The 26,569-nt window shown below is 39.1% G+C and overlaps 1 protein-coding gene across 1 annotated transcript in view; it reads right to left on the bottom strand.

Annotated features, from left to right (window-relative positions):
- Positions 1-26,569, bottom strand: part of LOC126354840 (putative aldehyde dehydrogenase DhaS) — a 225,344-nt gene that overhangs the window by 10,834 nt on the left and 187,941 nt on the right. The window contains exon 10 of the mRNA XM_050004816.1: positions 10,743-10,848. Within this exon, the coding sequence (XP_049860773.1) occupies positions 10,743-10,848 (106 nt within the window). The remainder of the gene's footprint in view (positions 1-10,742; positions 10,849-26,569) is intronic.

A 26,569-nucleotide genomic window follows, 5' to 3' on the forward strand; every position in this document is an offset into this window, starting at 1 on the left:
TGTTGTCAGATGTGAAAATTACTGAACTATCAGTTTAATGAGTCACAGCTGCAAAATACTAACGCGAATTCTTCACAGAAATATAGAAAAACTGACAGAAGCCGACCTCGGCGACGATCAGTTTGGATTCCGTAGAAATGTTGGAACACGTGAGGCAATACTAACCTTACGACTTATCTTAGAAGCTAGATGAAGAAAATGCAAACCTACGTTTCTAGCATTTGTAGCCTTAGAGAAAGCTTTTGACAATGTTAACTGGAATACTCTCTTTCAAATTTTGAAGGTGGCAGGGGTAAAATCCAGGGAGCAAAAGGCTATTTACAATTTGTACAGAAACCAGGTGGCAGTTATAAGAGTTGAGGGGCATGAAAGGGAAGCAGTGGTTGGGAAGGGAGTGAGACAGGGTTGTAGCCTTTCCCCAATGTTATTCAATCTGTATATTGAGCAAGCAGTAAAGAAAACAATAGAAAAATTCGGAGTAGGTATTAAAATCCAGGGAGAAGAAATAAAAACTTTGAGGTTTGCCGATGACATTGTAATTCTGTCAGAGACAGCAAAGGATTTGAAAGAGCAGTTGAACGGAATGGACAGAGCCTTGAAAGGAGGATATAACATGAACATCAACAAAAGCAAAATGAGGATAATGGAATGTAGTCGAATTAAGTCGGGTGATGCTGAGGGAATTAGATTAGGAAATGAGACACTTAAAGTAGTAAAGGAGTTTTGCTATTTGGGGAGCAAAATAACTGATGATGGTCGAAGCAGAGAAGATATAAAATGTAGACTGGCAATGGCAAGGAAAGCGTTTCTGAAGAAGAGAAATTTGTTAACATTGAGTATAGATTTGAGTGTCAGGAAGTCGTTTCTGAAAGTATTTGTTTGGAGTGTAGCCATGTATGGAAGTGAAACATGGATGATAAATAATTTGGACAAGAAGAGAATAGAAGCTTTCGAAATGTGGTGCTACAGAAGAATGCTGAAGATTAGATGGGTAGATCACGTAACTAATGAGGAGGTATTGAATAGAATTGGGGAGAAGAGGAGTATGTGGCACAACTTGACAAAAAGGAGGGACCGGTTAGTAGGACATGTTCTGAGGCATCAAGGGACCACAAATTTAGTATTGTTGGGCAGCATGGAGGGTAAAAATTGTAGAGGGAGACCAAGAGATGAATACACTAAGCAGATTCAGAAGGATGTGGGTTGCAGTAAGTACTGGGAGATGAAGAAGCTTGCACAGGATAGGGTAGCACGGAAAACAAAAACAACAACAACAACAACAACAACAACAACAACTCAGAACCCTAGGTCAGGGGAGACCTACCGGATGGGATGAGAAAGAAAGACATAATGATTTAAATTTGAAGAGCCATTTTTCTTATTAGTATTTTACATATAAATCAATTCCAAATTTAGTAATAACAATTTCACATGCAATATTCATCATTATTCAAATTTCTGCCTAAAATATTTTCAATTTTTTTATTTTTAATAAAAATTTATTGAAAAGCCATTGAAACAATGCATATCTTCTATCTATGAGCAACTATTTATGAAATGTAAAATATTTTAATAACTGAGACTAGCACAAAATAAATATAAAATATGCAGAAAACATTTAACTGCAGTTCAAAGAAGTGAAAATAAACATCTTTTGTCAGTAAAATAATTACCATCAGAGACCAAAAGCATTTCCTTGTTGATGTAGGCATTGTTCTCTATCCCTCATCACCTTTATCATCTGGCTGTAGTGGCTACAGTTCATTCCACTGATAACATCTTGTAATATGGATGCTCCATGTCTTGGGTTTTCCCCAACATTTTTCCTTCTAATATGTTTTCTTATGAAGTTGTTATGTTGAGGTACCTGTCCATTCAATGTAGTTTTTCTTATTATTGTTATTTTGATCACTGTCCTTTTCTGTTTAGTGTTTGTTTATTAGATTTTCTTTCAGTCTAGGAACTTTGTGTAGCTCTTCTGTGTATCCACACTTTTGTTGTTTCTAAATTTTTCCTCTTCTTGTTTCCCCAGAGTCTGCTTTTCACAAGTATAGCTTAAAATGATTTAAATAAATGTCTTGATGAATTTATTTCCTGTTTCTGTGTCAAGGTGGTTGTTTGTTAATAAATTACTCATATTTGTGAAGGCTTGCTTAGACACTGCAGTTCTTCTTTAAAAATTCGTTACAGTTCTGTTGCCATCTATTGTTGTACTTCTAAATAGCATTTTACCATTTTATTTCTTATCTTAATGTTTACCTTTACTTGTCTGTTCAACTCGGGTATCACCATTATTTTAGTCTGATGCAGGTACAAAAAGTATCAACAACATTACTCTCGGTATCAAGTTGTTTATCAATCAGAAATCATAGTCTGCTTTTGCAATTCTATATTGACACTTCCTTTCCAAACTGCAGGAAGGAACAGCACATGGAACTGCTCAGTACAATTGCAGCACATTTACTTAGTCCTCCAATTCACTCTCAACAGCTGGTAGTATTCTGGCTTCTGTCTGTTTCTCATTCTCTCCATTTCCAGAAGCATGAGAAGACTGGGACTCATATGTGCAGTCATTACAGCTGTGCTTTGAGGCTTACCAGATACATTATTTGGATGTGCAGAATCTTTCAATTGTACATAAGCTTAAAAACTTATCTGTTGTTAAGCGAAGTTAGCTTTGCTAACAAATTCAGTAGGCTAGCCTATCAATGAAATTTCTGTTACCTAGATCCTATTATCGCAAGATTAGTATTGTTGTTGTTGTTGCTTTAGAAATCCATCAGCTACATAAAAGCTTAGGGCAGTCATCTTGAGACTAGGCTGCCAAACTATGAAGGTTAAGGAATAAGTGGAATTTCAAATGTGCAAACTCTGCTTGTCAAAAGATCTATGTAGACTGTCTCATACATGACATCATTGTTTGCTGTTTCTGGTGGGGAAATCCATCAGAATCACATGCAGTTAATGGGCCCTACAGTAAAAGAAGTAATGTTTACTACTCAAGAATGTGAATTGTCACAAGCAGCAGATCAACATCTTCAACAATTATCAAAGGTAGCACCAGTAAATTCCATACCAAAACAATAAGCACAGTCAGTATCACCTCCATCTGAAAATACAGTCCCTTAACATTCCTCAAAACAGATTTGTATCACCCTTTTTTCAGATGAAGTTTTGCATGTATTAATGGTAGTATTCATGCTGTTTTGCTTGTATCACTGGAAGGGCACCACATAACTTTTAAACACATTAAGAACAGCCCAACCTGTGTACATTATCTCAACGATATCATTGTAATGTGTGACACTATACAGGAACATGTTGTAAATCTAAAGATATTATTAATGAAGTTCAAACAAGCAGTCCTAAAATACAACTTGCAAAAATTCCATTTTTTTTTTAAATTAATGTTAAATGCTTTGAAAACATCCTACATAACAAAAGCATGAAAGCCACACAATAAAATGACACAGTGACCAGACAAGCTGCCAAAGCCATTAAGTTAACATTTCACTTCTTTCACAATGTTAATTTTATCCTATGCAACAGAAGTCACACACCTATTAAACATGTGTCTGAAAAGTGGATGTCCTCCAGCTGGGTAGCATAGTGTGGCAAAGCAATTACTACAGACTCAGTCTTCAACAAGCCTTGCAATTTTTAGTGCTGGAGAACAACTGGTACTCCCAAAAGATACCTCATATCTCAATATCACAATATCATAACTCTACCAGCACATAAAAATTCCATAAGATCAGTGCGATCACTTGTGTGCATCTCCTAAATAGATAATTTACTATAGACATCAAAATGCTTACAGACACCTCCAAACAACCAGACCACTAAGTGCACAACAAAGAGCCAAAATGTCTAATTACCACAAAAATAGCCCTCTCAGAAACTGCTCCATGCTAGACCAGACACTTGTGACAGTAAAATGATCCTCAGTTCATTTCACATCTATTTAAAACACTTTGTGAAAGAAATTATGATTGTTCCACAATTATATGCTGAAGTTGCAGCACCATTCGCTACAATTCCACTTCTAACACGAATACTTTTCCAATTATTTTCTGTTCCCCTTTTCCATACACAACACACATACAAGCATATATGAACTCTCCAAATTCTTTTTTTTTTTTTAGGTTTTTTAACTTTATTGTTCAGTGTATAATACACAGCCTCATGATGATAAAAATGTAACTGTAAAAACACTTTGTTTAAAGAGATATTGAACACCTTTCATTCATGAAAACTATGTTGTTGTTGTTGTTGTTGTTGTTGCTGTCTTCAGTCCTGAGACTGGTTTGATGCAGCTCTCCATGCTACTCTATCCTGTGCAACCTGCTTCATCTCCCAGTACCTACTGCAACCTACATCCTTCTGAATCTGCTTAGTGTATTCATCTCTTGGTCTCCCGCTACGATTTTTACCCTCCATACTGCCCTCTAATGCTAAATTTGTGATCCCTTGATGCCTCAAAACATGTCCTACCAACCGATCCCTTCTTCTAGTCAAGTTGTGCCACAAACTTCTCTTCTCCCCAATCCTATTCAATACCTCCTCATTAGTTACGTGATCTACCCATCTAATCTTCAGCATTTTTCTGTAGCACCACATTTTGAAAGCTTCTATTCTCATCTTGTCCAAACTAGTTATCGTCCATGTTTCACTTCCATACATGGCTACACTCCAAACAAATACTTTCAGAAACAACTTCCTGATACATAAATCTATATTCGATGTTAACAAATTTCTCTTCTTCAGAAACGCTTTCCTTGCCATTGCCAGTCTACATTTTATATCCTCTCTACTTCGACCATCATCAGTTATTTTACTACCTAAATAGCAAAACTCCTTTACTACTTTAAGTGTCTCATTTCCTAATCTAATTCCCTCAGCATCACCCCATTTAATTTGACTACATTCCATTATCCTCGTTTTGCTTTTCTTGATGTTCATCTTATATCCTCTTTTTACGACACCGTCCATTCCGTTCAACTGCTCTTCCAAGTCCTTTGCCGTCTCTGACAGAATTACAATGTCATCGGTGAACCTCAAAGTTTTTACTTCTTCTCCATGAATTTTAATACCTACTCCAAATTTTTCTTTTGTTTCCTTTACTGCTTGCTCAATATACAGATTGAATAACATCGGGGAGAGACTACAACCCTGTCTCACTCCTTTCCCAACCACTGCTTCCCTTTCATACCACTCAACTCGTATGACTGCCATCTAGTTTCTGTACAAATTGTAAATAGCCTTTCGCTCCCTGTATTTTACCCCTGCCACCTTCAGAATTTGAAAGAGAGTATTCCAGTCAACATTGTCAAAAGCTTTCTCTAAGTCTACAAATGCTATAAACGTAGGTTTGCCTTTTCTTAATCTTTCTTCTCAGATAACTCATAAGGTCAGTATTGCCTCACGTGTTCCAACATTTCTACAGACTCCAAACTGATCCTCCCCGAGGTCCTCATCTACCAGTTTTTCCATTCGTCTGTAAAGAATTCGCGTTAGTATTTTGCAGGTGGGACTTATTAAACTGATAGTTCGGTAATTTTCACATCTGTCAGCACCTGCTTTCTTTGGGATTGGAATTATTATATTCTTCTTGAAGTCTGAGGGTATTTCACCTGTCTCATACATCTTGCTCACCAGCTGGTAGAGTTTTGTCATGACTGGCTCTCCCAAGGCCATCAGTAGTTCTAATGGAATGTTGTCTACTCCGGGGGCCTTGTTTCAACTCAGGTCTTTCAGTGCTCTGTCAAACTCTTCATGCAGTATCTTACCTCCCATTTCGTCTTCATCTACATCCTCTTCCATTTCCATAATATTGTCCTCAAGTACATCGCCCTTGTATAAACCTTCTATATACTCCTTCCACCTTTCTGCCTTCCCTTCTTTGCTTATAACTGGGTTGCCATCTGAGCTCTTGATATTCATACACTTGGTTTTCTTCTCTCCAAAGGTCTCTTTAATTTTCCTGTAGACAGTATCTATCTTACCCCTAGTGAGATAAGCTTCTACATCCTTACATTTGTCCTCTAGCCATCCCTGCTTAGCCATTTTGCACTTCCTGTCTATCTCATTTTTGAGACGTTTGTATTCCTTTTTGCCTGCTTCATTTACTACATTTTTATATTTTCTCCTTTCGTCAATTAAATTCAATATTTCTTCTGTTACCCAAGGATTTCTAGCAGCCCTCTTCTTTTTACCTACTTTATCCTCTGCTGCCTTCACTACTTCATCCCTCAAAGCTACCCATTCTTCTTCTACTGTGTTTCTTTCCTCCATTGCTGTCAATTGTTCCCTTATGCTCTCCTTGAAACTCTGTACAACCTCTGGTTCTTTCAGCTTATCCAGATCCCATGTCCTTAAATTCCCACCTTTTTGCAGTTTCTTCAGTTTTAACCTACAGGTCATAACCAATACATTGTGGTCAGACTCCACATCTGCCCCTGGAAATGTCCTACAATTTAAAACCTGATTCCTAAATCTCTGTCTTACCATTATATAATCTATCTGATACCTTTTAGTATCTCCAGGATTCTTCCATGTATACAACCTTCTTTTATGATTCTTGAACCAAGTGTTAGCTATGATTAAGTTATACTCTGTGCAAAATTCTACCAGGCGGCTTCCTCTTTCATTTCTTAGCCCCAATCCATAATGAGCTACTATGTTTCCTTCTCTCCCTTTTCCTACTGACGAATTCCAGTCACCCATGACTATTAAATTTTCGTCTCCCTTCACTATCTGAATAATTTCTTTTATCTCATCATACATTTCATCAATTTCTTCATCATCTGCAGAGCTAGTTGGCATATAAACTTGTACTACCGTAGTAGGCATGGGCTTTGTGTCTATCTTGGCCACAATAATGCGTTCACTATGCTGTTTGTAGTAGCTTACCCGCATTCCTATTTTCCTATTCATTATTAAACCTACTCCTGCATTACCCCTATTTGATTTTGTATTTATAACCCTGTATTCACCTGACCAAAAGTCTTGTTCCTCCTCCACCGAACTTCACTAATTCCCACTATATCTAACTTTAACCTATCCATTTCCCTTTTTAAATTTTCTAACCTACCTCCTCGATTAAGGGATCTGACATTCCACGCTCCGATCCATAGAACACCAGTTTTCTTTCTCCTGATAACAACCTCCTCTTGAGTAGTCCCCACCCGGAGATCCGAATGGGGGACTATTTTACCTCCGGAATATTTTACCTAGGAGGATGCCATCATCATTTAATCATACAGTAAAGCTGCATGCCCTCGGGAAAAATTACGGCTGTAGTTTCCCCTTGCTTTCAGCCGTTCGCAGTACCAGCACAGCAAGGCCGTTTTGGTTAATGTTGCAAGGCCAGATCAGTCAATCATCCAGACTGTTGCCCCTGCAACTACTGAAAAGGCTGCTGCCCGTCTTCAGGAACCACATGTTTGTCTGGCCTCTCAACAGATACCCCTCCGTTGTGGTTGCACCTACGGTACGGCCATCTGTATCGCTGAGACACGCAAGCCTCCCCACCAATGGCAAGGTCCATGGTTCATGGGGGAAAAACTATATGCACTTGAAATTTCATCCCCAGCAATAATTATTTTTTAGAATTGATGTACCTTATTTGAGAGTCCTGATTTTTTTTCTAAGGAACTTGTTGTCTCTTCAGAAAGTTCTGTAATTTAAGAAATATATTCATTGAAAATTGTTACCATAAGAAGTCTGAAATGTTTGAATCCTGCAGTGTAATCCTTTCAAAAATCCATGTTGTAGTATTATAACCACTAATTTTCTTGTTTCTAAAAATGAATGATTTTACTAAAATAAAATGTTGGTCAATAAAATATTTAAATCAGACAATTTCTTAGTGGGCCCATTAAATATGGGGGATAAAAGTGCACATCCAAAATTTCACTCACAATAGTACAATCTGCTATTTGTAATACTTTAGAGATATATAATGTGGTGCACATTCAAAATTTCAGTCACGAAATTACAATCTGCTATTTGTAATACTTTAGAGATATATAATGTGGTGCACATTCAAAATTCCAGTCATGAAAGTAGAACCTGCTATTTATACTATTTTAAACATAAGTTATCAGTTGTTAATTAAAATAGCTTCACTGCTTAGTGTTTATAGGTATTCTTTACTTTGACTGCCTTTTATGTCAACATTGAAAATGTAATAACTCTATATTTTACCATTTTGTAAAAGCTGTCTTTTGCATATCGTAAGTAGGTGCTGTGGACAATGCTACAGTCAGCCTGTGTTTAGCAATGATTATGTATAGTTCTATGTGAGTCATTTGTCACTGAGATATAGCCATGTACAGGCATTATGTTAGTCAGTACTGGCTCTCCTATATCTGTGCACCATGATGCATACCAAACCCAGAATAGTGTTAGTACCTTGATCTGGACACAAAAATCTGGTACTGGACAAGCTGTAAACTGCCATTTGACACATGAGCAGTATATATTAATAGCCAATGTCAAGAGTGCTGATCTCGCCAGACACGAGAACCCGCTTCATCTGTGGTGGATAGACAACCTGCAGTCTCTGCTGCAGCTGCTGAGCCAGCAGATACCAATACCGCCACTGCCACCACCACTTTAGCTCCCAGTAGCAAGGTATGACTGGGATCAATTGACAGCATTTACTCTTTCGATGGGACACCACATATCCAGTGGACCACATGCTACTTAGCAGTGGTCTATATCCATCTTTTCTCAGCTACCATGTCACCCCTATGGCAGAGAAGCCACAGAAATGGTTACTTCTGCTCTGTGTACAGGCATGGGGAAACAGTCAGTTTGTGGCCTCATCACAGAATGAGGATTTCAACATAGGGCACTTGACGGTGGGTTGCAAAAATTGCAGTGCCTTGTGCCAATGTAGGAACTGTTCTATTTGTTATATCACAGTGTGTTATCTCATACTGGAGTCCATCAAATCCACACTATTTTAAGAATAATAATTATATTTTAGGGTACATCTGAAGAATGAATCCAATAATGCTGAATGAAAAAGTCTTGCACCTCTGAAAAATTAAGAATAAATGATACTGGCCTAGTAAAACAAATGAATGTCTAGGAGAACTTGGTTTGAGCCAAAAATAAAAGTGAACAATTGTAAACATTACTTCACTTGCACAGTTGCTAAAATGTGTTCCCCAGTTAGTCAGTTATGAACAAGTTGACAGCATTTACACAGTTCAATTTATGGTACAGTATAAAAGCAGCAAAGAGCAAAATAGAATATCATCAATGAAGATGGGACAATGCCAACATTGAGATGCTATGAATGAACAGAGGATTTCCAAGAAATGGACAGTAATAGTCTTCATTATCAATTTGACTAAGTCATTTGATGAAGGGGCATACTGAAAACAAGAGGAAGCTATGAACCATTGAATAAACCCAACATTAAGTTGTTTATGAGTCAGGCTGTCAATTTAGAAGGAAAGTCATACAACACTGTATTGCCACCCAGATGACACATTTTCACTCTTTATATACTGTTATGAACATTGGTAATACTTTTAAGCTGTGTGCCAAATTGGGACATCAACACAGTTTCCTGCCCTTTGTCAGCCATGTGGCACCAATTGGCATTTTTCACACAGACTGACTCAAAGCTTCAAATAGACTCTGGTTCCCCTCCATAACTTCCAAACTCCTACAATACTGCTGAGCTGCAAATACACAGGGGAGGGGTGGGGGGGGGGGGAGGGGAGGTTTTTGGAGGAAAATCATCTTAATCGCAGACTCAGCAACATACCTAACTACTGGGCATTTCCCACACCTAATGGCATTCAGTGCGTCTTGTTGGAACAAATACAAGAAACAGCACATATCTCAAAAACTTACATGGGAAACAGTGACAAAATCATTCATTTGTGGGCATTGACATAAGAAATGTACTCTACAAGCTCTAATGGCTTTCTTTAGAGAGAATAGTAAATATGTAAGTGGAAAATCTTTTAGGATAAAGTGCTATAGTTAACACCACAGTATAAATAAGTGCAACATGCAACACAAACAGCCTGTGTACTTGTGCTACATGTTACAATACTTAGGGAATCGTACGCTTCAGTCAGTTTTGCATCTGTTTAAGCGATGTGCGTGGGTGTTGCTTGATTCTGTCTTGGATCCACATGACTAAGAATTTTATAATATTTCCTCATGATTTTGCTGAAGGGATATTATAAAAGACACAAAACCTTTTGAGGATAAATCCACCATCTTGCAGAGCACATTCAAAGCTTGAGAAGTAAAGCTGCTCTTGTGCTGAAGATTGGGTTGAGTTCTCTAGTGCTTTACTAGGCCTGGTCCCATTTTAAGTGGTATGCTCTTGCCTTCCTCCGACCTTTGAACTGATTTGCATTGCCAGTTATAGGGGAACTTCAAATGTAACATTCAAGTTGAACCACAGCACATATTGGCATTCTTCACATTAACAAATCATAGGCAGAGATGAATGACAAGTGACAGATAAAAATCATAGGTTTTATTGGAATTGAACTTTGAGACTTGAATTTTTAGTCTAGGACTTACCCACAGAATCACACCACGTACAATATAATTCTGTGACGACTAGAAAATCTGAATTTTTATTTACTTTTATCCATTAAGTTATATTTTTTACACTTACTAGTTGTCACACTGTTTAAGCATAAACTAACTGTTTTTTAATATAGGCTGTGTACAGTAATTAACATGACAGAAAAAGTTACCTGCTATTGTTCGCAATGGTGGTGGTGCAGCCACAATTGAGGTTGTCCATTTTGATTTCATTTGCAGTGGGTAGTATCTCTGGAAATATCTTGTACAGTAGCAACCCTGTGAAAATATTGCTATGAAGTGATGATACAGTCAATAGCAGTCACTGTTTCCAACTTGAAACTATGTTTCATTGCCATAAACTCCATAGAATTTAGATTACCACATTTTTAAAAATGTCTCATTCATCTTCAGTCATAGTTTTCTATTGTTTCTCCTGAAAAGCAACTTATTGTATTGCAAAGATAGGTCCATATTTTTTCAGGGCAGTCCATTTCTCATTCTGCACACACCTTCATATATAAAATCACAAAGTGTTAGTTATTAATTAGTTTCTTGTTCCATGAATCATTCTGCATTACAAATTGTAATGATGCAGGAAAAGTCATTTTACATTCAAATCGCAAATTAATTTGTAAATGTGGTTACAATGTGAGTTAGTAATTCTTGCTGACCACCTTTCACACATTACTATAATAGAAATTCTTCTATGGGATAAAAGGAGTTGTCAGGGAGAAACTTTTTCAGTTTGTTTTCAAATTTTACTTAGCTGTCTCTCAGACATTTTATATCACTAGATAAGTGATCAAAAATTTGTGTTGTAGCATTGTGCACCCCTTTTTGTGCTAAAGGCAATCTTAATGTGGACTAATAAATTTCACTTTCCCTTCTGGCATTGTAATTGTGTGCATCATTGTTCTCTATGAACTATAGTGGATTATTTACAATAAACTCCATGAGGAAATAAATATACTGTGAAGCAGTAGTCAGATTGCCCAACTCCTGAAAAAGCTGTCTACAAAATTTGTGGCTGAGCACCACATATTGTTTTTGCAGTATTTTTTAGAGCAATGAAGACTTTCCTTCTTTAAGATGAGTTACCCTAGAATATTATTTTAAATGACATTATTTAATGAAAAAGTATGTAAAATATGTCAACTTAGCAATTTGTCTATCCCAAGATTTGCAATGATTCTAAATGCAATTGTGACTGAATTAAGTTATTTTAGGAGTTCCAAAATGTGCTTTTTCCAGTTTAAATTCTCATCACTATGGAAACCTATGAATTTAAAGTTTATAGTCTGTTTATTATTTCCTACCATGTGTTACACTTAATATTGATGTAGTACCCCTAGATGGGCAGATCTGAATATGATACGTCTTTTTAAAATTGAGGGGGAGACCACTCGCAGACAACCAGTCAGTGATACTTTTGAGAATATTGTTTACCATTTCTCCTGTTTCTGTACATATGCTTGGATTGATTCCAATGCTAGTGTCATCTGCAAAGAGAACTAATTCTGTTTGTCATATATTAGATGGAAAATTGTCTACATATATCAGGACCAACAGCAGTCCTAAGGCTGAGCTTTGTGGGCCCCATATGTCATTTTCCCCATTCAGAACTAAATCCCCAGACTGTATTGGTTTAATTGCTAAATACAACTTTCTGCATTCCTTTGGTTAAATATGATATTATCCCTTGGTTAGCTATACCATCAGTCTCATAAATCTTCAATTTATCTAGGAGAATACTGTGGTTCACACAGTCAAATGCTTGAGATAGGTCACTATTTTATTATTTAATGCTTGTAAAATTTGGTGGGTGAACATGTAAATGGCATTCTCAGTAGAACAAGCCTTTTGAAACCCAAACTGTGATTTGCTGAAGATATTACTGTTGCCAAGGTGAGATACTCTTCCAGACTACGTCACCTTAGCAAAATTTTTGGAAAATGATGACAGCAGTGAAACAGGTCAGTGGTTATTGTGATCTCTCTTACCACTTTTCTTAAAGAGAGTTTTAATAATGACATATTTCAGTCTCTCTGGAAATCTGCTGTGAGTTAGTAATGCATTACATATTTCAGATAAGACTGGGCTTATTGTAAGAGAACAGTCCGTCCCAATAGCTGAGTGGTGAGCGTGATGGATTGCCGTCCTACGGGCCTGGGTTCGATTCCTGACTGGGTCGGGGCTTTTCTCCACTCAGGGACTGGGTGTTGTGCTGTCTTCATCATCATTTCATTCCCATCCAGCATGCAGGACCTGCCCTGCAAAGGGACACCAAACGGTCATTTCCATAGGATAACAAATTGGAAACACCATCAACCACAATTCAGCTATTATTTTTGAGAGAATGTATGATTTTCTTAATTTCAGAAGGTGATACATTCATATGACTGAATTTACGAGAGTTACTTTCATAACATAACGCCGTGATTTTTCTCTTTATCTGTTTGTCCCTATATATTTGAGAAATGATTATGAAATATATTTGCTACCTGTGACTCATCATTTATAGCCCATCCATACTGTTCAATAGTGATGTTATCCAGTTCGGTGGCTGCTTGTCATAATAGCCTTAAGTGTGCGGTTGGAATTATTGATTTCTGATATTATTTTCATGTTCCTTGATTTTTACATAACCTTCTTTCGTAATTCTGAGTACTGTTTGTAGTGTGCAACTACATTAGTATCTCAACTTGTTCTTGCCATATCCATTTCCCTTTTCTTTTCACAATATATGAGGTTCATTCATATGAAACCTGGTCACTGAGTCTACCTTTGCTTACATGTAAGGTGGCGCCACATAACTGCAGGTATGGTGGCGCCATCTATTGGTAGAGAGACTGACTTCTGTGCACCATATGATGTGGCATAGCGCCAGTGTGGTTTCACGCCAAAGATAAGGTGGTCACACAAGTTATTGTCCACTACCGAACATGCAGACGAGTAAACGGGAACAATGTGGAGTGATTCGATTTTTGGCGGTGGAGGGAGTTGGAGGCTGTGAAATATATCAATGGATGACGGCTGTGTACAGTGAGTACAGTCTGAGTCATTCAAGTTTTGTGGAATGGCGCAAACGATTCCTTGAGGAGCACGAGGCACTGGAAGACTATGCTCATCCTGGACAGGCTCATCATGTCATCACACTGGAAATGGTTGTAGAAGTGATTGCTTTAGCCTTGGACAACCTCAGAATCACCATGGACAAGATCCCTCAGTTACTAGGTATTAACAAGGGCGCCACCCACACCATAATGCATCAACACTTGAACTTTTAAAACCAGAAGGAAAGTGTCAGAGCAAGTGGTGGAAACATGCGACTTCACCAACTCCAAAGAAATCAAAGGCCATGCACACCAGTTCTGGTAAGGTCATGATGTCCTTTTTTTTACCACAAGGACCCACTGCTTGTCGATTTCCTGGAACGGAGAACCACCATCAATGCTCAGCATTATCAAGCGACTTTACAGAACCTTAGATGAGCTATTAAGTCAAAACACGGAGGCATGTTGTCCAATGGCATTATCCTGCTGCATGATAATGCCTGCCCACACACAGCCAATGCAGTGGAGATGACATTGCAGCAGGTTAGATGGAAAATGCTGGAACATCCACTGTACAGTCCCAACCTTACACCATGTGATTTTCATGTGTTTGGACCTCTAAAACAGACTATTTGCAGACATTGATTCACAACAGATGACGAAGTGTGTGACTGGGTCATCAACTGGATACGACAGCAGCCTACTAGCTTCTTCAAGGATGGAATCGACTGGCTAGTGTCGCAATGGGATAAATATGCTAACAGTTTTGGCGGCTATTTTTGAGTATGTGTACGTTTTTGAGTTAATAAAATCATTGCTATTACTTTATGCTAGTGACCAGAATTCATTTGAATGCCCCTTATACTTTAATCCCTAGGGATCCATGGTTTTTTACATAGCTGTTTAATATCCTTTCTTATTAGCTTATGCAGAAAGCTATTTTCAAATAGTGTTATGAATTTATCATAGAATAGATTATACATTATATTAAGTATTTGGTTCATAATAAATTTCATCCCAGGTCATCTCTTGCAAATTTTTCTTCAAAACATGTGTCCTGGAGTCATTAATTACTCTAATTTCCACTGAGGAGTATCCATACTGTAAGGCACTACGTTATTTATCCTAACTAACTGTGCATCATGATCAGAGAGAGCATTTGTTATTGGGTAAACAGTTATTTTCTTGCTTTGAGCTTCACCAAAAAACATTATCAACTAGGGTCCTACTGTCTTTATTCAAATGTGTTGGAAAATTGATTACCAAGATCAAATTGTGGGATCCACATAAGATTTCCAGATCATTTATGTTGTGGTTGGCAGGAGAGCCAACACCCTGTTACTAGAGGAGGCCGAAAGGCATGCGATTTAGCTCACGCAGGCTGGCGTGAGGTCTGGAACAGGACAAGGAAATTAGAATTTAGAAACAACGGACGTAGCTGGTGGAATACTTAACTTTAATCCATTAAGGATGAACGTCGCTCTTGACATTACATGATTCACAATCTCAATAGTAACTGATAATGGCGCCTTGCTAGGCCATAACAAATAACTTAGCTGAAGGCAATGCTAACAATCGTCTCGGCAAATGAGAGCGTAGAAGTCAGTGAACCATCGCTAGCAAAGTTGGCTGTACAACTGGGGCGAGTGCTAGGAAGTCTCTCTAGACCTGCCGTGTGGCGGCGCTCGGTATGCAATCACTGATAGTGGGAGCACACGGATCCGACATATACTACCAGACCGCGGCCGATTTAAAAGGCTACCACCCAGCAAGTGTGGTGTCTGGCCGTGACACCACAATTTATCCTATCAGAATCCTTTAGAAAATCTCCACTGAGGTCACTGACACTATTGACTACTTACTGCTGTCTGACAGGCAGCACAGTAAAGACTCCAGATTCCTCATAAACAGTTCAAAATTTCCCAGTGGCGATTTATATACAGGTACAATTAAAAGGGAATTATTTTTCAGTATTAATTCACAGGCACACTAGAAAATCTACTTGTCTTAATGTTTTTGAACTTATGTACTGCCTTGATGTATGTAACAGCTCCTCCTTTTTCTGTATCTGTTCTTCATAAGTAAGCTGCTGAAGTATAATCTTTTATATGTAACTTATCTAATCATGTGGTATGGTGCTCAGACAGGCACAGGATGTCTATCTTTAAAGAGCACTCTAAATTTTCCAACCAGGGAAGAAACTCTTCTTCTTTATTACTCAATCCTCTAGTATTTTGATAAAATAAGCTAACTTTACTTTTCTGTGCACTCTGAAGCATTTTGTGGGGCTGCCTGTTTCAAAACAGAGATCCTGAATCTAACCTTAAAAAAAGCTGCCCCTCTGGCACCAATAACCTCAGGAATCTTTGTTCATGTGATCATGGCCCCAGTATATTATTTGCATGACGCTCAGCCAACCTATCTTTCCCTCTATTATTTAATCACGGGCCATTTTATATCCTCATTCCAGACTGTAGCAACAGGCACAACACTCATATGAGATTCCCCTTCAGTCGGAAGCAACCTGCTCAAATCAGTGTTCACATGGTTCACAGCAGCGTTAAACCGGGGCTGGTCATTGTGCTGCAGGATATTCACAAAACTCATTTGTCTGTGAAACTGCTCATCCTATTCCATCCATGTCACCCATAATGCCATAATTACTGCCCGTAGCCAGGCTGTTCCCTGCTGCACCTATTACGAGAACCTGATCCTCTTTGCCAAAACCTTTGCACAAATTCTCTATGTCCTCTGTCACCTGGCTAAAGCTAGTACTTTGTTCCACAATACATGTGACCCAGTACCCTGTTCCTAAATTTGTGCTGTACCTTCTGGCCTGCAGCAGATGGTTGCTTTTGTACTAACTGAAATGATGAGAGGGGTCATGCTGTAAACTTATTTCTTCTTCTTTTTCATTTCACCCTCTTTGGAGTATGATGAATCAGTCATTTCTTTGTGTATTGTTCCTTCCTTTGTGCGCAGTAGCTCTCTCCTCATCACAGATGATGTGTTTTGACTTCACTTTAAATTTGGCAGAGAATCTTATTTTTTCATCTTTAGTACTTATGGGAGCTCTTTTACAGAGTAACACCTTTCCTGTTTTTTTAATTATCTTAGTTCTTTTTCAATTTCCATAAACTAACTGTTTCATTAGCTGGTTATATGACCATAAAAATGTTGTCTCCTTTTTTGCCTAGTATCCAAGAGTTTTCATTCTTTTGTTGACAGTTTAATTCTTGATTTATACTATTTTATTATCCTGAATCTTTTTAACCTTTTCTTTCTTTTAATTCTAATTTTTCCGTATGGTCTACGCATTCCATACTTAGGTGTTTCCATTGCATAGTATGCTTCTGGCTTGAGCACTGTTTTGTAATGTTTAATTTCGGAAACCCAAGAAAGGGATTTCTTGTTACATGTCTCTTTTGTCGACTGGAAGGCCAATTCAAGTTTATTTTTCCTGCATTCTGTTGTCTTGTAATTCATTGTATCCACATTTCATATTGTCTTCAAGCATGTCCTTTATACACAACTAAATTACTTTAATTAATAAAAAGATACACAGCCACTACATTTAGGAAGGAAACCTGAATACACTATAAATTTATATGATAACCGAAAGTCATACATGTAATACAAATGATGGAAGTAATAAAGGTAACTGCTTACCTGGAGCAACTAAGAGGCAGATAACTAAATTTAAAAAATAAAAGCACTGCTAAACTTTCAGGCAGTATTCTTCTTCACAGATGTTTTGAAGAAGAATCGACAGTAATACAGAGGATCAAATAGGTAAAAAGACGAGGGCTAGTAGAAACTCTTGGTTAACAGAAGATATATTCAATTTAATAGATGAAAGGTGAAAATACACTCCTGGAAATTGAAATAAGAACACCGTGAATTCATTGTCCCAGGAAGGGAAAACTTTATTGACACATTCCTGGGGTCAGATACATCACATGATCACACTGACAGAACCACAGGCACATAGACACAGGCAACAGAGCATGCACAATGTCGGCACTAGTACAGTGTATATCCACCTTTCGCAGCAATGTAGGCTGCTATTCTCCCATAGAGACGATCGTACAGATGCTGGATGTAGTCCTGTGGAATGGCTTGCCATGCCATTTCCACCTGACGCCTCAGTTGGACCAGCGTTCGTGCTGGACGTGCAGACCGCGTGAGACTACGCTTCATCCAGTCCCAAACATGCTCAATGGGGGACAGATCCGGAGATCTTGCTGGCCAGGGTAGTTGACTTACTTACACCTTCTAGAGCACGTTGGGTGGCACGGGATACATGCGGACGTGCATTGTCCTGTTGGAACAGCAAGTTCCCTTGCTGGTCTAGGAATGGTAGAACGATGGGTTCGATGACGGTTTGGATGTACCGTGCACTATTCAGTGTCCCCTCGACGATCACCAGAGGTGTACGGCCAGTGTAGGAGATCGCTCTCCACACCATGATGCCGGGTGTTGGCCCTGTGTGCCTCAGTCGTATGCAGTCCTGATTCTGGCGCTCACCTGTACGGCGCCAAACACGCATACGACCATCATTGGCACCAAGGCAGAAGCGACTCTCATCGCTGTAGAAGACATGTCTCCATTCGTCCCTCCATTCACGCCTGTCGCGACACCACTGGAGGCGGGCTGCACGATGTTGGGGCGTGAGCGGAAGACGGCCTAACGGTGTGCGGGACCGTAGCCCAGCTTCATGGAGACGGTTGCGAATGGTCCTCGCCGATACCCCAGGAGCAACAGTGTCCCTAATTTGCTGGGAAGTGGCGGTGCGGTCCCCTACGGCACTGCATAGGATCCTACGGTCTTGGCGTGCATCCGTGCGTCGAAGCGGTCCGGTCCCAGGTCGACGGGCACGTGCACCTTCCGCCGACCACTGGCGACAACATCGATGTACTGTGGAGACCTCACGCCCCACGTGTTGAGCAATTCGGCGGTACGTCCACCCGGCCTCCCGCATGCCCACTATACGCCCTCGCTCAAAATCCGTCAACTGCACATACGGTTCACGTCCACGCTGTCGCGGCATGCTACCAGTGTTAAAGACTGCGATGGAGCTCCGTATGCCACGGCAAACTGGCTGACACTGACAGCGGCGGTGCACAAATGCTGCGCAGCTAGCGCCATTCGACGGTCAACACCGCGGTTCCTGGTGTGTCGCTGTGCCGTGCGTATGATCATTGCTTGTACAGCCCTCTCGCAGTGTCCGGAGCAAGTATGGTGGGTCTGACACACCGGTGTCAATGTGTTCTTTTTTCCATTTCCAGGAGTGTATGAAAATGCAGTAAATGAAGCAGGCAAAAAGGAATACAAACGTCTCAAAAATGAGATCGACAGGAAGTGCAAAATGGCTAAGCAGGGATGGCTAGAGGACAAATGTAAGGATGTAGAAGCTTATCTCACTAGGGGTAAGATAGATACTGCCTACTGGAAAATTAAAGAGACCTTTGGAGAAAGGAGAATCACTTGCATGAATATCAAGAGCTTTGATGGAAACCCAGTTCTAACCAAAGAATAGAAAGCAGAAAGGTGGAAGGAGTATATAGAGGTCTGTACAAGGGCGATGCTCTTGAGAACAATATTATGGAAATGGAAGAGGATGTAGATGAAGAAGAAATGGAAGATATGATACTGCGTGAAGAGTTTGACAGAGTACTGCAAGACCCGAGTCGAAACAAGACCCCCGGAGTAGACAACTTTCCATTAGAACTACTGACAGCCTTCAGACAGTCCTGACAAAACTCTACCATCTGGTGAGCAAGATGTATGAGACAGGCAAAATACCCTCAGACTTCAAGAAGAATATAATAATTCCAATCCCAAAGAAAGCAGGTGTTGACAGATGTGAAAGTTACTGAACTATCAGATTAATAAGTCACAGCTGCAAAATACTAACGCAAATTCTTTACAGACAAATGGAAAAACTGACAGAAGCCGACCTCGGGGAAGATCAGTTTGGATTCCGTAGAAATGTTGGAACACGTGAGGCAATATTGACCCTACGACTTATCTCAGAAGAAAGATTAAGGAAAGGCAAACCTACGTTTCTAGCATTTGTAGACTTAGAGAAAGCTTTTGACTATGTTGATTGGAATACTCTCATTCAAATTCTGAAGGTGGCAGGGGTAAAATAGAGGGAGCGAAAGGCTATCTACAATTTGCACAGAAAGCAGATGGCAGTCACACGAGTTGAGGGGTATGAAAGGGAAGCAGTGGTTGGGAAGGGAGTGAGACAGGGTTCTAGCCTCTCTCCAATGTTATTCAATCTGTATATTGAATAAGCAATAAAGGAAACAAAAGAAAAGTTTGGAGTAGGTATTAAAATCGCTGGAGAAGAAATAAAAACTTTGAGATTCGCCATGACATTGTAATTCTGTCAGAGACAGCAAACGACTTGGAAGAGCAGTTGAACGGAACATGTATGTAGACTGGCAATGGCAAGGAAAGCGTTTCTGAAGAAGAGAAATTTGTTAACATTGAGTATAGATTTAAGTGTCAGGAAGTTGTTTCTGAAAGTATTTGTATGGAGTGTAGCCATGTATGGAAGTGAAACATGGATGATAAATAGTTTGGACAGGAAGAGAATAGATGCATTCAAAATGTGGTGCTACAGAAGAATGCTGAAGATTAGATGGGTAGATCACGTAACTAATGAGGAGGTATTGAATAGAATTGGGGAGAAGTTTGTGGCACAACTTGACGAGAAGAAGGGACCACTTGGTAGGACATGTTCTGAGGCATCAAGGGATCACAAATTTAGTATTGGAGGGCAGTGTGGAGGGTAAAAATCGTAGAGGAAGACCAAGAGATGAATACACTAAGCAGATTCAGAGGGATTTAGGCTGCAGAAGGAACTGGGAGATGAAGAAGCTTGCACAGGATAGAGTAGCATGGAGAGCTGCATCTAACCAGTCTCAGTACTGAAGACCACAACAACAACAACAGCTAAAAAACCATGTATGTTGTCCAGAAAATCTTGTATTGTTCATATTCTAAGAATGCGAGGAATCAAGTGCTTTCACATATTATTCAAGACATGGAATGTTCTGTTAAAAGTATATTTTTCTAACTGAAGTTTCTAATAAAAATCGTGTTTACACAGGTATAGTTATTTGTGACAGTGAAAAGCTTGGAAACTGCTGAACCATGAATATACAAATTTCCAATTTACTAAAACTCAAAGAAATTTGTCCTTGTGATGGAGTAGAGGGATAGTCATAAATTTTTAATTGTCACCTTGAAAAAACCCATCAGCTTCCATGAAACTTGTGATGGTCTTAGTTCTTCTCCACATGTTTGCATATCAGTGCAACAATTTTTCCCAACAATGTATGAATTGGTTAGCTCTAGAAGTCTGCATTTTGACTTCTCAAGAAATGTTGCACCTCAAAAATCACCTCATTGCCATTTTATCAATTCTTGCCAAAAACTGGCTTCTGGGTGTCATGTTAGATAAAATACAGGAGCATTTGGGGCAGTGAGAGGGAGGAGGGCAGGGGTGGGGGGCAAAATCTAATGGCACTTTTGTGGAGCAAAAACACTCCCTTATCAGGAGATTTTGGTAGCATGCTCCTGTGTCAGTTTGCACCTTATAAACATAATCAATTAGCACCACACCACGACAATCCCAAAAACACAGTCAGCAAAACCTTGCCTTCTGATGGTAAGATTATTGCTTTTTTTGGCGGTGGTGATAAGACATGTTTCCACTGCTTGTCTTCCTCCTTTGTCTATGGGTTATAGTGATACACTCAGATTTCATCCACAATGACTATGTGGTTAAAGAAGTCATCCAGACTGCCCTAAACAGCTGCAACAATTCCACTGCTGCACTGATTTGACAGGCTTTGATGGATGTGAGCAGTAGCAGAATACAGCAGTCAGCAAATTTTTTCATATTCAAAATGTCTTGCTAGATGCTGAAAGCTACCTATGACTGATTTCACTTTTTCACTACCAACATGATCACAATATTCTGGTCTTCAAGCACCAGGGCCTCCACTTCTGTTGTGATTCCCAGTTTTTCATTGAGAAATGACTTGCTACTTTGATCTTCTTCACTGCGACTTGTTTGACCACTTGGAAGCATCTCTGACATCTATCCACTGTGCCATTTGGGGGTGCATCATTACTGTACATTGCCACCAATTCAGCATGGATTGTTGCAGAGTTGATCCCCTTCAAATGGAGAAAACAAATTACTGAGATACTCGCAATGGTTTTAGCTTCAAATACCAGTGTGCTAGGGTATTGTGGCATGAGGTTTTCAATGTGTATGAGAACTGCAGGCAAAAACTTTTTGTCTACATCTCATATTTCAAGATGAACTCAACTGGTCAAATCAAGTTCAGACATTGCTTGACATTAGGATTGCCTAATGTGTAGTTCATTTTTCTGTAATTCAACTATATAGCCTGCATCATTCAATGCACCAATTTGTTTTTAAAAACACATATGAAACAAGCACCAAAAACTACACTGCTGGGAAAAAAATTAGTACACCTGGAAAGGCGACATTGATTTTGATTTGATGACATCATATGCCACCTGAGGGATGGTAGAGGTACTGATAATGGTTTCAACATCATCCATCAATAGATGACATAATGGCACTTTAATAAAGAACATTCACAGCCATAAGGCTCAATGTCGTGCACACGGGTGAATCAACCTAGCAACCATGCTACAAAGGTCAAACTGTGACCTTCTGAGTGGTGGTCCTCTAACAGACTTACAACACAAGTTGGATGTACATTTGTCAGTTGTGCAACGATGCTGGTACGAGTGATCACGTGAACATTCCATGTCCATATACAAGATTCTTGATGTCCATACAGCAAGACACCCACTACGGCCATTATATTGTAAAGGGTAGTAATGGCATTTCATACAGCTACCACAGCACAGATAAGAGGGCTTGTGAGCCCAGACATGTACAACATAAAAGTTACGAACTGACTATTAGCAGTGGGTACGAGCATGCACATCTCTACCCCATCTTCCACTCACACCACAGCATCGACATGCATGGCTCAACTGGTGACATCAAAGGATCACTTGGAAAATGGAATGGAGTACCATGGTCCTCAGCGATGAAAGGCAATTCTGTCTGCTTGCAAGTGACGGTCATTTGCATGTACAGGGTGTTTCAAAAATGACCGGTATATTTGAAACGGCAATAAAAACTAAACGAGCAGCGATAGAAATACACCGTTTGTTGCAATATGCTTGTGACAACAGTACATTTTCAGGCGGACAAACTTTCAAAATTACAGTAGTTACAATTTTCAACAACAGATGGTGCTGCAAGTGATGTGAAAGATATAGAAGACAACGCAGTCTGTGGGTGCGCCATTCTGTATTTTAACAGGTGACATCCATGTCACTCACCTTTATCAACTTTGTACTTGCCAACAGCTACTTCACCTTTGAGGGGCAGGCATACTAACAGACCAAGATGGCTCCTTCCTATGCCAACCTTTTGAGGGGGCTTTCCTGGGATCCATAAATCTTCAGCCCTTGGTTTGGTTTACATATATTGATGATATATCTGCCATATGGACTCATTTTCAGGCTCACCTGTTAAAATTCTTGTAATCTCTGAACACCTTCCCCCAATTAAATTTCACATAGTCCTATTCCAAATCCTGTGCCAGTTTCCTTGATGTTCATTTCACCCTCACCGAAGGCCAGCTACACTCTTCTGTCTACATCAAACCTACTCAGAAACAACAACACTTACATTTTGACAGTTGCCACCCTCTGCCTGTCAAACATTCCCTCCCATTTGAGGCAAATGTATTTGTTCAGATGCAGACTCCTTACAGCAGTATACCACCATTCTCATCTCAGCTTTCATTGGACGTAATTCACCAGCCTAGTTCAAATGGAGATTTCCCAGGCCATCACATCCAATCCTGGAACTGCTCATCCGGCCAAAAAACAACTTCAGAGCTCACCACTTATCACACAGTATCCTGGTCTGGAATGTATTAATCAGCTATTTCAACAAGGCTATGACTTTCTAAAATCATGCCCTGAAATGAGATCCATTCTGTCTGAGATTTTGCACACCACACCTAGAATAGCTTTCCACTGCCCTCCTAATATCCATAATATTCCTGTCAGACCATATGCTCCTTCCACACTCATCTCCCCACCATATAGCTTCTACCCCTATAACCATCCCCACTGCACGACTTACCCAATGCACCCTCCCACCACCACCACCTATACCAGCCCTGTAACTGGCAAAACATACACTATCAAAGCTACAACATTACAACCATGACCTCAGTGCCTGTTTCACCAAACGTGCCATCTGGATTCTTCCCCCAAACAACACTTTCTCAGAACTACACGTATGGGAACTAGCGCTACAGCATGTGTTTGGTTCTTGCCACCCACCTGGCCTTAATTACGTTAATTTCTTCTGTCTCAGCATTTCTTCACAGTAACTGCTCCTTTCTTCACTCCACTTCAGTTTTCTATGTCTTTCATTTTCTTACCACCCCCTCCCATCACCGTTTCATACAATGCACTAAGCTTTCCCCTCTTATTAATGTATGCATGTTGTTTAAGCAGTAATTTCTGTCTTGCATATTACCCTGTTTTCCACCTTCTAGGTCTTGTCCAGTACAGTCCCCAACAATCAGTCTTTCCTTCTCGTCCTCTCTGGTAAGTCAACCCTGACCTGCAGTTGTGGCTGACTTTCCCGAAATCAACCCTTTTGCCTTAGATTATATTAGATTTACTTTCATTCCAATTGATTCATAGTGAGGAGGTCCTCCAGGATGTAAAACATGACAGAAAAACAACAATACATGACAAATATTTACAACTAAAACAAATAAGCTAATGTACCATTCCACAGGTCCCAAGTGGAATGATCGTCATTTTACAAATACTAAAGCACTGAATTAAAAATAAAAAAGTTTTATTTATTTATTTATAAGGTAATAAATGTGTAATACAACTACTGTATTACAATGAACACATTACTACACAGAAATTGTGCAGAAGTTAGATTCTACTCACACACACACACACACACACACACACACACACACACACACACACACACACACATATTTACAATGAACACATTACTGCACTGAAATTGTGTAGAAGTTATATTAGTTGGTTTTACTGAGAAACTCATCAATGGAGTAGAAGGAGTTGGCCATCAGTAAATCCTTTAGGCTTCTCTTAAACTGAATTTCATTGGTTGTTAAGCTTTTTATAGCTGCTAGCAAGTTATTGAAAATATGTGTTCCTGAATAATGCACACCTTTTTGTAAAAGACTAAGTGACTTTAAATCCTTGTGAATATTATCTTATTTCTAGTATTGATTCCATGAACTAAGCTGTTGGTTTGAAAAAGTGATATATTTTTAATGAAAAATTTCATTAAGGAATAAATATATTGGGAAGCAGTAGTTAGTATCCCTAGTTCCCTAAACAAGCTTCTGCAGGATGTTCTTGAGTTCACACCACATATAACTCTTACTGCAAATTTTTGTGCCCGGAAAACTTTAGCTTGGCTTGAATTACCCCAAAAAATAATCCCATATGACAATTATGGAATGAAAGTAAGCATAGTATGCCAGATTTTTCATTTTTATATCCCCTATGTCTGACAATTTGCATTGCAAATAGAGATTTGTTAAGAAGCTTCAGCAGTTCTGTGGTGTGCTCCTCCCAGTTGAATTTGTTATCAAGCTGCAATCCCAAGAATTTAACACTGTCCACTTCTTCTATCTGCTTGTCATTGTATGTTAGGCATATACTCGTGGGACACTCCTTACAAGTTCTGAACTGCATGTAGTGTGTTTATTCAAAGTTCAGTGACAAAGAATTGGCTAGGAACCAGCGATTAATGTCCACAAATATTTTGTTAGCTGATCTTTCTAAGACTACACTTGATTTGCTATTTATTGCAATGTTTGTATCATCAGCAAACAAAACGAACTTGGCATCTGGTAATGTTACTGATGAAAGGTCATTGATAAACGACTGGTTACACACAAGAAAAAGTAAGGGCCCCAAAATGAACCTTGTGGGACCCCACATGTAATTAGTTCCTAGATGGATGATGCCTGATAGCTTGATACATGTCTCTTTCCTAATAAGATCCTTTTTTCCTGGCAGAGATATAAGATTTGAACCATTTTGCAGCATTTTTTGTAACCCTATAATATTCTAATTTATTTAAAAGGATATTGTGATTTACACAGTCAAATGCCTTTTACAGATTACAAAATATACCAGTTGCCTGCAATTTTTTGTCTAATGAATTAAGCACATTTTCACTGTTAAGTGTAGATAGCCTTCTCGATATCAGAACCCTTTAGAAATACAGTGACTTTGACAGTATGTTATTTGAGATGAGATGGTTATAAAGCCTACTGTACATTATTTTTTCTAAAATTTTTGAGAATGATAGCAACAGTGAAATTGGACGGATATTCTGTTTCTTTATCTCCCTTCTTAAACAGTGGCTTAACTTCAGCATATTTCAACCATTCAGGAAATATTCCACTGATAAACGACTGGTTACACAGATAGCTTAATATGTTACTTAGCTCAGAATTACATTCTTTAATTAAAATTGTTGATATTTTATCATATCCACTAGATGTTTTTGATTTTAAAGATTTTATGATGGACGTTATTTCTGCTGGGGTAGTGAGGGTCAAATTCATATTATGGAAGTTACTTGAAATGTCTGGTCTGAGGTATTCCATAGCAGCATCTACTGAACCTGACAACCCCATCTTTTCAGTAACAGTTATAAAATGTTTGTTAAAAAGTTCTGCAACAGTATACACATCTGTCACCAATGTATCATTCACTCTTAATACTATTTGTTCCTCTTACTGTCTGGTTCTACCAGTCTCCTCCTTCACTATATCCCATATTGT

Source organism: Schistocerca gregaria, chromosome 3, assembly GCF_023897955.1.
Source record: "Schistocerca gregaria isolate iqSchGreg1 chromosome 3, iqSchGreg1.2, whole genome shotgun sequence".
NCBI lineage: Eukaryota > Metazoa > Arthropoda > Insecta > Orthoptera > Acrididae > Schistocerca > Schistocerca gregaria.